General features: G+C 35.1%; 1 protein-coding gene across 3 annotated transcripts in view; it reads right to left on the reverse strand.

The window, feature by feature from the left end:
* The window catches only part of LOC102391658 (PARP1 binding protein), a 67865-nt gene that overhangs the window by 12362 nt on the left and 40895 nt on the right, over positions 1-14608 (reverse strand). For all 3 annotated transcript variants that reach the window (XM_006058806.4, XM_006058805.4, XM_044941429.2), the window contains 3 exons: positions 11065-11248; positions 6820-6998; positions 4625-4706 (listed from right to left, as the gene is read on the reverse strand). In XM_006058806.4, coding sequence (XP_006058868.1) covers positions 4625-4706; positions 6820-6998; positions 11065-11248 — 445 coding nt within the window. The remainder of the gene's footprint in view (positions 1-4624; positions 4707-6819; positions 6999-11064; positions 11249-14608) is intronic.

Below are 14608 nucleotides of genomic sequence, written 5' to 3' on the forward strand. Positions count from 1 at the left end.
ATCTGTTCCTCCCGTCTTTAACTACTACCTGATGTGAAAGGGCCAGTTAAGCTTCAGAAAACATTACAATCGTTATATCTTCAAATACTATTTCAATTCTATTTTCTCCTCTCATTCTGGGGATCCAATTAGGCATATGTTAGGCACATTCTGTGTTCTTATCTTCTCTTTTGTTTTTGCATTCCTTATTCTCTCCTTGCTTTAGTTTGTATATTATTCTAATGACCTATCTTCATGTCCACCTGTACTACCTAACGCTATGTCTGGTTTACTATTAAATTTACCTAATTATTAATTTTAGATAATGTTTTTACAGTTCTGGAAATTCTATTTGGTTTTGATTTAAAATGTTTGGTTCTCAGGAGTTCCAGGTGGTCTAGGAATTACGATTTGGCGTTTTAACTGCTATGGCCTGAGTTCAAACCCTGGTCAGGGAACTGAGATCCCACAAGTTGCATGGCATGGTCCAAAAAAAAAAAAAATTCGCTGTTAGAATTTCCCAAATTTTACATCCAATTTGCCCATATATTCCTTTAATTACTTTTAAGTGTTGAAGGACTCTGTCTTTCAAAGGTTTTTACATTGTGTTCTTTGGTCTCCCAACCCACTTCATTTCCAAATGTGGCAAATATCTTGAGAAGGCAACAACCATGTGTTTGAGGCAGGTCCCACTCCTCAAGTGGAGCCTTGTCTTCTGAGCAACTGCAAGACCGCAGGTGATTTTAGTCTACTGGACTGAGACTCCTTAACTTCCTACTCTCTCTAAAATTCAGCATAGGTATCCTAGGTAAAAATAAGTGTGCATCCAGCGCCCCAGTGTTTCCAAATTGTTGCCAGTCCCTCAAAACACCAATATATTTATTAGTTCCTCTTTGCTTCAATGAAATTCCTTTATATGGGCCAAGAGCAATCCCTGGCTCATACCCAAAATTGGAAAAATCATCCCAGAGAAGAAAACTCTGATAACAGACTGTTCACCTCAGAACTTTACCCTCTCCAGATTTTTCGTTTATTTAAACTGCTTTGCTTACACAGCTTTCCTATGTCTTTTAAATATATTTTCCCCAACTTGTCTGCCTTTTATTTTGTTACTGTAATAGAAACGGTATTTTGCGATGATCTACTACATCCTAGTTAGAAACAGAAGCCTCCAAGTCTGAGTGATTTCTTGATTCTGTTCCCTCCTTGAGAGCATTTTACTTTCTCTTCAATAACATCTTGAAGGCTGCATATTTTCTGTTATCCCCCATTTTTCTGTAGCCTGAAGAATGACAGAGGTAGAAGTAATGCTCAACAGAGGAGACAGATCATCTGAAAAAATGTCTGGGTTAGTTCTGCACTTTCTTCTAAGAATTCATTATGTATCATATGTATTAGAAAAAGTCCCTCTACTTAGAGTCTGTATTTCATTCAAATGGAAGGTGATCATTTGGATAATTGCCACAATTCAGTATGCAGCACTAGAGCCTCCAAAGAGTCAATGTGTGAACTCTAGAGTTCATTTTCCACATTACTATGCAGTTGCCACTTCTATTATTCCTCTAAAAAGGAAAAAAAAAAAAACACACACACCACATACTTAGCTGGCTTCTCAGTTTTGGAAATATTTCAGTAATAATTCTCAGGACTTTGTCAACTCACTAGCACACTATATGGACACTGGAGCTAGACTGAGCTGCTGAATCATGTTGTGCCCCTTTTCCCTCTGAAATCAGTTTCCTTGCTTAGCCATCATTTTTGAAGTTTACAGTATCCAATTACATTATTTTCTGTTGTTTGCTTTTGGTGAATATTTTTACTAGGTTTTGCTATTCTGTACTCATTTTAAGTACTGGGGAGGGAAATTCTATGATTTGAACTCAATCCACCATTTTAATTTGGATATACTCAGTTTGCAAGTATCCTAAAGGTTAAACACAGATGTCTAATTTTCTAATGCCATGAGCATTCTATTGCCTGGCTGCTTATAAAGGTACTAGAGTTAGATCCAGCCTATTTTTTCACACTACCTATGCTAGTTTTTACTGTCCCAACTATGCCAAGCTTTAAGGATCCAGTGTTTTTCTGATCTGCTGACTTAAGCTATTTAGTTAACGCTTGTAAGTATTCTGACATACATATAATATGAAGGAAAATACTAGACTCAGAATAAGAAAAAGAGATGTATAGACAACTTTTGAGTTGCATCTGATAAGCAAAATACTGCTAAATCAAGCTGGAAGGAACAAAACTAATTAATTTACAAGAATCTAAGAAGGTAAATATCTCTCTAAAAAATATTGTAATAAAAAAGTACGAAGGTACTTGTATAAACCACTTGGAAACTGGCAGTAAGAATGGGGATAAAGCATTTTCTAATGGTTCCTACCAAAACCATGAAGGTTCAGGAAGAACCTTCTAATTTCCTTCACAGGGGAATTTATTTGACCATCATAGACAATTTTCCAAATAAGGTACAGTAGGAAATAAAACTTGAGCACTTAAAATGAGTTAATGAACACTTTCCAAAGTGGTTTCATAGGATTTTGTGATCAGGAGTGCCTACTTCTATTTATAAACAAGGAAATGAAAATCCAAGAAAAGTTAATTTGCCCCAAATACTAATGACATGGATATTTCACAATCAAGTATGATCTACATCAAAATTCTAAGTTCTCTAATATTATCTACTGTTGTCTTTCCAAGACAGTATTTCAAGTACAGATCATATCTTCTTTCCATGACTAAAAGAAAAGAACTAAATACCAAAAGAGAAAAAGTAACAGGATAATAAAGTAATAAAAGTTGTTAAACTACTTTTCCATAGTTACTTAGTAGTAAATATTAGCAGCATTTTTTTGTTACTCCAGCAAATATTCAACCTGGTCATGGTTCAGCTATATACCTGGCTAAGCCAATTATTTTCACACTTTGCTTTCATAAAGAGTACTGTACTATAAAATATAACCATAAACACCAATTCCTTCCTTTCTCTATTGCCATTTAGTTTCAGAGCTATGTAGACTAAGCCCACTCCACTATTAAGTAACAAAAGCAATGTAATTACAGTCTTATTAGTACTTATCCATAGCTTCACACAATGGCATAAGATATGTCCTGGTAGTTATATCGTGGATAAGGTGCTTTCTCAAGGATTTTGATTTCCTCATTTATAAATAAGACTGGATCAGATAAGCTGTTTTCTACTTTTCAAACTTTACAAATTGGTTAATAAATTTTATAGCAATTAGTTGACTCATCAATTTCTAAAAAGACCTTCTCTTTCTTCAGATAGATCATCTCATTTTGATTTACTTAGTTGAACAAAATATCCGAATGATTTTTTTTTTTATCAGTTCAGTTTATTTTATTTTATTTTTTTCTTTTTAATTTAATTTTATTTTTAAACTTTACATAACTGTATTAGTTTTGCCAAATATCAAAATGAATCCGCCACAGGTATACATGTGTTCCCCATCCTGAACCCTCCTCCCTCCTCCCTCCCCATTCCATCCCTCTGGGTCGTCCCAGTGCAAATGATCTTTAAATGAAAATATTAAAGTTTGTCATTACCCATAGAAGGGAAAAATTAAAGAATTTGTTACATTTCTGTTTCTAATCAAGCCCAAAGGATAGATTGTTTTTTCAAAAATCTTATGCCTTGGCTATAAGTACTTGGGTTAACAAAGAATTGGAAAGTTTTTCCACAGAAAAATTATGCAAAACTCAATGATGTATTCCATAGATGTTAATTACTAATAGCTACTAATAATCAATAGAAAGATCAGGCTTATTAATCTAAATAAACTAAATAGATTTGCAGTATGTAGATGAAACAGATAACTATAAGTTTTACTAACTGGGACTAACTTGCCAAATGTGAATATAAAGAACAAATTAGAGTTCTCAGGTTTTATTAAGAGATGAATAATTATTTGATAATTTAAGGATAACTGTAAATTTTACATGAAAATTTTGTTAAATGAATGAATTCCCAATCATAAAACAGTGTCTGGCATATAGCAGATACTCAATAAATATATATATATTAAATGAATAAATGAGTTAAAAATAAGCTTCTTTTTGAGAAAAAGATTAAGAAAAATTTAAATGCCTAAAAACATGTTATTAATTACATATAGGCACAATGTTTCATATGTGAACAGGGATGCTAAATGAAAATATAAAGAATAGCTTTAGTGAATGAACAATGTGAAATGTTCTCCTTGTCTCAATCTACAATCAATTACATTCTGCCATTATGTCTTCAGACAGGAACAAAATTGAAACTACACAGACTCTCAAGACTCAGTTTAAGATATCAGAAACGTAAATGAGAAAACCATGTTCTCTTTATTTTCCCCTTCATTCACTGAACAGATATTTATTGACCACTTACCACAGCAGGTGCTTATTCCTTTCCTTCTTTTAGGTCCAGGGTATTGAATACGTCAGATACAGATTAGCCAAGATTGTATTAAAAGGAAAGTTTCTGTATATCAACTGTCATAATTTATTTTCCATTTAATCCCCATAGTTCCATGTATAATGTATATTTATAATATGCAGCTCAGCTTTATATATTTATTTCTTCTAAAAGCAAAACAAATTTTTATCATTTTCATTATAGTACATTAAATTGTACCTTGATTTTTTTCTCTTCCATTGACTTACGGATGCGTTCTCTTAAGGGTTTCATTGGTGAATTATCCACTTGTGTGGGAGATCTACGTCCAAAAAAAGTAAACATTTACAAACCAAAGTAGCTTTTAAATTTGTTTTCACCTCTCCTCAACCCTACAGTTAGAGAATAAAAGTTTATTCTGAACCTAGTGGTTTACAATACTATATAAAAGTGTTCATATTCCTATTCTGAGAGTTCTAAATACTAATAATTTGCTTAATTAATTAGTTCAGTAACTAAACACTTGAGCTTCTACTATATGTAAGGCACTGTATAAGATGTTGTGAAGAACAGAAAGTTCACTCATTCACTGACTCTGAATTCAGGAATCTTGATCTAAGCGAAATAAGATATACACATAACTAAAATTCAAAGTAAAAAAGGACAGATGCCATAGCAGGGAAATTCAAAAGAGAAGAACATAGTTTAGAAATAGGAGGGTCAGGGAAGACACAATAGAGAAGTAGACGCTGGCACTTTGGAGCCAGTCAAACCTGGATTCCTCAATAAATCCATTTTTAGCTTAATAGAGCCAGAGTCATAACCCCTTAGAGTCAAAAGACCATTATATAAGAATAAAGGATAGTCTATTATAAGAAAGACTAGTTTATAACACTACATTGACTTACATTCATATACTCTGTCCTTAATTTTAACATTTCAATGCAGACCATTATTTCCTAGTGGCTCAGACAGCAAAGAATCTGCCTGCAATGCATGAGACCTGGGTTTGTTCCCTGGGTGGGGAAGATCCTCTGGAGAAGGAAATAGCAACCCACTTCAGTATTCTGGCCTGGAGAATTTCATGGACAGAGGAGCCTGGTGGGCTACAGTCCATGCGTAAAGAGTCGGACACACCTGAGCGACTAACACACACACACACCCCCGCCATGGACTGGTACTTGTCTGCACAATGACAACTGAAAATGCTAAGGTAACTATAAACATGTGTTTGGATACATGATTGAGTACAGAAAAGTATCTCTTTAAAATGGATATGGGGATTAATTTTGTTTAGAAAATCCTATAAACACAAAATAACTTTTTCTTAGAAAATTACATAATTCAATCTAAGAGAAAACTTAAACCATTAATATTTCTACCTAAAAGCAAACTTTGTTAAACAGAAATAAATTAACAGGAGGAGAAAAAAAAATAAGGTTCATCTTCTTTATACTGTTCTCTGGGATTCCAACCCATGGTATAAGTAAATCACTGATAAAATAAGCTTTTATTGTAAAGGAATTAGAAGACAACACTGAATGATAGAGAATCATGAAGTTAGTCTTTCAAGAGAAAAGACAGTGAAGCACAGGAGAAAGAGCATAAAACAATCATGGATGGATCTGAACAATTTTGGATGAAAGTCAGATTTCTAAAAGGTAGTTCAAGCAGAAAATAGAAAAGATCAAACAGGTCAATTTTGTAAAAATCCTTTACAATGTACTAAATACAATTTTAAATGGTTGTTCTAAAATTTTAAATGTTTCTATAAATGAATATTCATTAATTAAAATATCACCAACTTACTCAGTGTTTTGACTAAATTGTTAAAACTGGAGAGTATCATAATGTCTTGTACAGAATACCAAAGGTAATTTAGTATTTTCTTCCTAATGTGAGGAAGAACAAGTAACTGTCAATTCCAGTGCAAGTCTGGAGTATAGCAACTCTCCTATTCTCAGGCAAAATAGCACAATCCTTGGAGCAGAGACCTCAGGTTCTGGAGAAGGACACCTCTGCCACTTGCTAACTTGGACAAATTGCTTACTATCTTTCTCAAGTCTAATTCTTTACTTATAAAGTGGGGATACTACTAAAAGAGATTCTTGTGAAGGTTGATACAAGTGAAGCATTCAGCAATGTTTTTGACACAAATATCTTAGCAAACAAATATTTCCAAAACAAAAAACAAGAATGAAGAAACAAAAATTACTGGTCATAATCTCACAAAATAGCATTTTATATATGACTTCCTCACATTCAAATGCTAAATCTCCCTTTAACTAACTTTTGTTTTTTCTCTTCACACTTTTTCTGTAGTTCCCAAGTTTCCTACCATAACATATAATTCTTTTATAACCAATGAGGGGCTTTTTCAAAAATTTCCTTTATAGACCTAACATTCACATACATATAACTTCCACATTACTTACCGAAAAAGTGTAAGAACAGAAGTTCCATTAGGATGAATTGTGTTTTCATCGTCATACAAAAGCTCTGCTTTGTTTTTGGTAGGAGCACTGGCTGCTTCTTCATCCAAAAGAACTAGTAAAGCTTTCACAGTATCTCTGCCACAGTATGCAGTGCCATGGTTTATGGTATGAGATTTTGGCTAGAACAAGAAATAATTTCAAATAAATGTAAGAATCACTCCAGCTGGGTCAATCAACCATTCTTTTCCATTTCATGTGCTATTGTTATCCCTCCTCTTCTATTAAGCTATAAAAAATCAGCCACAAGAAGTGGCTTTAAGGCTTGTGAATATTTCTCCCTTGAGCCATGTTAAAATCTACCTTATGAGCTTCCAGAAGCACCAAAAAATACAGAAAATAATATTATCAAATGAAGACATTAGATTTTGGACAAAATAACACTAAGCTTTACGTCAAGAAGTTTAACTACAATTTATGTGACCGAGAAAGGTAACATCCAAAATCTTTCAAGCTATGCTTCACAATATGTGAACCGAGAACTTTCAGATGCACAAGCTGGATTTCGAAAAGGCAGAGTAACAGAGATCAAATCGCCAACATCTGCTGGATCATAGAAAAAGCAAAAGAATCCCAGAAAAACATCTACTTCTGCTTCACTGACTACGCTAAAGCCTTTGACTGTGTGGATCACAACAAACAGTGGAAAATTCTTAAAGAGGTGAGAATACCAGACCACTTTACCTGCCTCCTGAGGAACCTTATGCAGGTCAAGAACAGGACAGTTAGAACAGGACACGGAACAATGGACTGGTTGAAAAATTGGGAAAGGACTATGTCAAGGCTATATATATTGTCACCCTGCTTATTTAACATATGCAGAGCACACCATTTGAAATGCTGCACTGGATGAATCAAAATCTGGACTCAAGATTGTCAGGAGAAGTATCAATAACCTCAGATATGCAGATGACACCACCCTAATGACAGAAAGTGAAAAGGAACTAAAGAGCCTTTTGATAAAGGTGAAGGGGGAGAGTAAAAAAGCTGGCTTAAAACTCAACATTCAGAAAACTAAGATCACAGCATCTGGTCCCATCACTTCATAGCAAACAGATAGGGAAAAAATGGAAATAGCGACCGATTTTATTTTCTCGGGCTTCAAAGAAAGTCATGGGCATTGACTGCAGCCATGAAATTAAAAGAAGCTTACTCTTTGGAAGAAAAGCTATGATGAACCTAGGCAGCGTATTAAAAAGCAGAGACATCACTTTGCTGACAAAGGTCCATATAGTCAAAGCTATGGTTTTTCCAGTAGTCATGTATGGATATGAGAGCTGGACCAGAAAGAAGGCTGAGCGCTGAAGAATTGACTTTTTCGAATTGTGGTCCTGAAGAAGACTCTTGAGAGGCCCTTGGACAGCATGGAGATCAAAGCAGTCAATCCTAAAGGAAATCAACCCTGAATAGTCGTTGGAAGGACTGATGTAGAAGCTAAAGCTCCAATACTTTGACCACCTGATGTGAACAGTCAACTCACTTGAAAAGACCCTGATGCTGGGAAAGATTGAGGGCAGGAGGAGAAGGGAGCTGCAGAGGATGAGATGGTTGAATGGCATCACTGACTCAATGGACATAAGTTTGAGCAAACTGTGGGAGACAGTAAAAGACAGGGAAGCCTGGGGTGCTGCAGTCCATGGGGTCTCAAAGAGTCCGACACGACTGAGCACAGAACAACAACAACAAATGTGACTTCAGACACATGACTTAATCTCTCTGTTTATTTTTTCTCTCTTATACCAGAAGTGGGATTCTGGTGATCTGAATACCAACACCACAGATGGCTGTAAAGATCTACCCAAATGCAAAAATAAAAAGACTAGTTAACCTTCATTCTTTCAGTAATCAGCCATAAGTACATCCTAAGTCCCAAGAACTATGTTTGAAAGGTAAAAACCAATACCTCAAGGGACCCTTAGTCTCTTTGACAAAATAAACAAGTAACCAATAAAGGCATTACAGAGTGCTAAGTGCTATTTTGAAGACAATGTATACCTTATGCAGTAGGAGCACATCAAAGGAAGCACACCAATTTACCCTGGTATCAGGGATGGTTTCACAAAGGAGACACATAGGGGTAAGGAAGAATATGGTATTTTCAGTGACAAGGTAGCAAAGAAGGGTAACATAGAGGGAGTCATGTGGGATGAGGCTTACAAGTCAGTCTGTTACAAAGTTAAAACCTCTTACTTTATTAAAAAAGGGAAATAAAATGATACTTTTTACGTTTTAGAAAAAAGATGGCAATGTATAAAATATATTCCAGGCTAAGACTGTTATTAAACATGGAGCATACATGTGTGCTCAGTCCCTAAGTTTGTATCCGACCCTTTGAGACCCCGGGGATTGTAGCCTGCCAAGCTCCTCTGTCCATGGGATTTTCCAGGCAAGAATACTGGAGTGGGTTGCCATTTCCTTCTCCAGGAGATCTTCCTGACCCAGCAATCAAACCCACATCTCCTGCTTGGCAGGCAGTTTCTTTACCACTGAGCAACCTGGGACACAGGACCACAAATTAAGAGACTGTAATAGTCCAGCTCAGAAATGAAGAAGGTAGTAACAGTGAACTAAAACAGTAGCAGTGGAGATAAAGAAATAGTAGATTAAAAGGGGAAAGCTGGAAAAACTTAGTAACTAGACAGAAGAATAGGGAAAATATATGATAATACTACACATAGATACACATTAAGAACAAACTTTGATGGTATTTCTGGCTGGGTTCATACCAACTAACTAGCTGTGTGTGCTGTAAACCTCTGGGAAAGTTGCTCAGCCTCACTGTGCTTCAGTTAAATCATAGGTAAAATAGGGATAATGATAGTGCCTAACCAGAGGGTTGCTGGACATTGTGCTATTTAAGAGAAAGAGTTGCCCTTTCGGGGTCATCTGTTATAGATGTACCATTTTCTTCAAGTTTCATCAACATGGTCTTGGCCTCCTTTCTCTACTTGGCTGACTCAGGCTACCAAGAATTGGTAGCCTGACTCTAGCTAGCTACACCAGAATTTTAACAAACTGCCTATCAAAAACTGGTACTTAATATACATTTATCATTGGTACCAAATACGTCCATACTGTTTAATACTAATTTCATTGAGAATTATAGAATTTTATTTTTCAAAGATTTTCAATTTGGATGAAACATGAAATTAAGAACCAAGTTGTCTACATCTTCATTTCTTGTGATAGGAAATGGCAGAGACTGATGTTCTTATATATCTGCACTGTGATAGCTCCTGACATAATAAAACCTGGTGGTCATTTGAGCCAAGTTAGCCATAGGAAGTGTTAACACACACAAAATACATGGGAAAACAACCCAGAATCTCTCCTGCCTTCAAATTAAGCTAAAAGCATGCACTGATACAGAAAACAGCTAAAAATAGTGCATGAGGACTGGAGATAAACAAATGAATTACAAAAATTAAGTGAAAGCCTTCCTTCATACACAGGCTATCACAATTACACCTAAGGAAAAGAGGATTTTGTTACCTGAACAGTTAAATTGCAACAAATGAATTATTGTAACACATACTCCAAAATTCTGTTTTAGAATTAAAAGCACGGTAGTCAATTTCTCCTATAAAACTATACTTACAAAACCTTATAATGTTTGACTATCTATGTTAAAAAAAAAAAAAAAAAGAAAGAGGTAAATTTTCTGGAACATATAATTAAAAGATTACTAAGTATAGGAAAAATTCCTAATATTAGCAGTAAACTGGCAACAGAGGTAGAAAATAAGAGATCATGGAAATAGAAAAATCTATAGAAGAAAAATAAACTGCTGAATAAAAACCATTTCTGTGGTTTTTCTATGGAGTGCCTAGCCCTGGGATCACAACCAGAGAAACCACTCTTCTTTCACATCTGAGCACGAGGAAATAATTGTTCTGTAAAAATAATTATTGAAAAATATGACAAAACACCTTAATATCCCTCAAGAACTATAAATTTCTAGTGCTACAAGAGATGCTGAAGATTATCCAGTGCCTTCCTTTGATAAACAGAGATAATTTGTCCCATAGATGTTATGATTTCCCCAAGTTGAACATAATCCTGCATAATCCTATTGAGAAACTTACATTTTCAACAGTCTTCTGATTTAAGTAGCAATAGTAAATCATTTCTACAGCCACTAGAAAAGATAATGTTTTGTATAGAAGGATAAAATAAAAACCTCATTACCCGTGCAGGACTGATGTCAGTGGTACTAAGAGCTACATCTCCTTGTTGAGAATTGATAATATTTTTAATCCTCAAATCCAAATCTTGAGCCACTTCCTCTACTGCTTTATAAAAAGGATCCCTGCTGTTCTGGCCTTTAATCAGCTGCATCTTTATCACTGAGAGTATCCGACCCCCCGCAATGCTGAAAATAGAAAAAAGATGACTTTTATAATAACATTTTGAGATGACAATATGTTTATAAGCTTGAAAATATAATGCTCAGAGTTAATCAACACTTTTCAGAGAATATGGCTTTGATCTTACAAATCAAACAGTAACACGTTTAAGAAAAGCATAAGAACCATTAGAAACAAAATTTAAAAGTTTTCCTAAAAGCAAGTTACTTCAATAAGGTAAGTTACTTCTTCCTTGATTTGAAAGCTGAAGGAAATAATTTAGTTATATATGATATCTGATCAACTCGAGCCCACCCTACTGAATCACAATCTCCAGAAAAGGGTACTAAAGAGTTGCATTTATTTTGCAGTTACCTCCGGTGATTCTTATGACTAGACAAGCTTGGGAAAATTTTCATGAAAAAATTAGCTCCTTAAGAAAGGAACCATATTTTACTAATCTTCACACTAACTTGGCAAACAGAAGAAATAATTGATATTTCTATTGAATAAATGACCACTATCACATGCAACAGCTTCCCTGGTGGCTCAGATGGTAAAGAATCCACATGGAAGGCAGGAGACCTGGGTTTGATCCCTGGGTTGGGAACATCACCTGGAGGAGGGCATGGCAGCCCACTCCAATATTCTTGCCTGGAGAATCCCCATGGACAGAGAAGCCTGGTGGCCTACAGGTAATGGGGTCGCAAAGAGCTGGACATGACTGAGCAACTAAGCACAGCACAGAATAGCATCACATGCAACAGGGCTTCCTTAGTGGCTCAGTGGTAAACAATCACCTGCAATGCAGAAGATGTGGCAGCAGCTATGGGAAGACCCCTTGGAGAAAGAAATGGCAGCCCACTCCAATATTCTTGCCTGGAAAACCACATGGGCAGAGAAACCTGGCGGGCAGCAGTCCATGGAGTCATAAAGAGTCAGACATGACTGAGCGACTAAACAACAACAATCACAAGCAACAGTCTGAAGTTTTTACTTGTAAGACAAAAGACATATGTTTTACTATTTTTATATTATTATTTGTGGTAGAAAAGTACTTAGTTTCAACTTACACTATGGCAGACTAGTTACTCTAGGGGAACATTCCACTAGGCTTGGTAGGAATCAGGGAAAATGTCCAAGTATAACCCAATTTCATCCCTAAAAAGTGACAAACAAAAGTTGGAGTGGAAAGCTGGAAGCTGTGAGTGGTAAGTAGGATGAATGAGGGTTTTCCTGAGGACAAAAAGCAATGTGATCAGGACCCAAACCCTAAGTGCAAGAAATTTCTAGAGTCTGAACCTTCCAAGCGGGTAGCAACTAGTATGAGTTTTATTTATATTTATTCTACAATATTTTGTATTTTTGAAGTTTAAAAAAAAATTTTTTTCTATTTGGTTATGGCATAGATATAAAATTTTTTATATTGATATGTGTCTAGCAACACTGTTAAACTCTACCGTTAATTTTAATAATTTGCATTTAGATTCCTGGAGTTCTCTACACATACAATCATATTCATATTATCACTAAATAGACTTTAATTTCTTCTCATTTGTTATATCTCCTATTTCTTTTTCTTACCTTAGTACACTGAACTGGACATCCAATGTTATGCTGAAAAGAAATGAGAGTAGGAACTCTTGTCTTGTTCTAAATCTTAAATAATATTCTAAAACATTTTATCATTAAGTAGGTTTTCAAAGAAACCCTATATCAAGTTAAAGTCCTTATTCTTAGTTCATTTTACACTAAAAGGGTAGTAGCCCTATAAGCTGGGTATGTCCCAATAGACATCCCACCTTCAGCAATCCCTGGGCTTGTCCCCCTGCCCCTTTAGACTTTGGTGGCTATAAAAACAGACCCTCCAAATCACCAAATTCAGCAAGTACTTTCAAAATAAAAGCTGGCTTCCCTTCTTGACTTTCCTCTCTGGCTTTCTTCCTTCCCATTGTTTTTGGCCTGTATTTTCATTACATTCACCTCCTAATCAATACATTTAAGAATTAGTTTATAAATATGTTATCCAGCAATATTATTTTCAATGGAAGGGTCAATCAGGGGACCTAGTCTGCTATATATCTGTAATCAGAAGTCTGAACAAACTCTAAGAATTCTTTTATGTAAACAAACATTCATTTTACAACTGGCTTTTCTTCTTAATTTTCAATTAAAACCATAGAAAATAATTGGATGAAATGTAGTCAAAATGAAAACATAGTTAAACACTGTGTGCTTTTTCTGGGAATTAATCTCTAATGGAAGAGTTCTGGCAAAGATTCAAAAGCATAATCAAATATGAAAGAGTATCATAGTGTCAGTTCTAAGAACAAAAGAAAAAGCTTTCAATAATATTAAAGGTAAAAGTCACCTTTGCCTTCTTTTCTCATTCCTTCTATAAGACCAAATATTCTAAATTTTAAAGATGATATAATCCCCTGGATGAACTGTACTTAGGAAAAATTTGTAAGATTTGTATTTCAGATGCTTGCCAAGCTCAGCATTTTGACCCTTAACAAAATCTGCAAACACTGGTGCTATGACTTCTATTGCTATACATTCATGACAAGAGCTAATACTAGCTCTTCAAATATCTGCTCAGCAACACAGTAGCATAATTTAAATTCTTGCTTCTAGTGTCTAAGAAACTCCTGAAGTTTTAACCCAAATGATGCCAGGACATTTGTGCTAAGCACTAGAGATACAAAATGAATATTTCTTTTTAAAAGGTCACAGTTGATCATTTGATACAATAAGATACGGAAGGTACAGCGCTAATTTAAGTGCGGAGGTAAGAAAGAAGGGGTCTTCAGGAAAGCACTCAGAAGAAATTACTACTCTGGAAGAATGTGGGTGAGAAAGAAATAAACTAAAATTCCTGACTAATAAATGCATCGCATTAAAGCCCTGAGGCAGAAACAGAAAAATGAAGCAAGTGAGGAAAAACACAACTAAAACCTTAAAACTGAATCAAAACATAGTGACTGAAAGAGGATAATAAGCAATAATACAAATAATTGGCAATATTTTACTATAGTTATTGACTATCTTTAGTATACAGAATGGAGAAGGAAATGGCAACCTACTCCAGTAGTCTTACCTGGAAAATCCCATGGACGGAGGAACCTGGTAGGCTACAGTCCATGGGGTCGCAAAGAGTTGGACAAAGTGACTTCACTTTCTTTCACTTACTATATAGAATGGCTTGCCTTTTCCCTAACATCTTTAAGAATTTGGTAACTATTTGCCATAGTAAATTATATCTTTAAAAATTAAATGTGATTAAAGGTGCTATATTAAATATATCAAAAATGCTTTTGAACTATTTTGAAATGAGAAATGTAACATTAGGATTCTGGACTGGCTAATTTGAATCAGACTTAACA

This window comes from Bubalus bubalis, chromosome 4 (genome assembly GCF_019923935.1).
Source record: "Bubalus bubalis isolate 160015118507 breed Murrah chromosome 4, NDDB_SH_1, whole genome shotgun sequence".
Taxonomy (NCBI): Eukaryota; Metazoa; Chordata; class Mammalia; order Artiodactyla; family Bovidae; genus Bubalus; species Bubalus bubalis.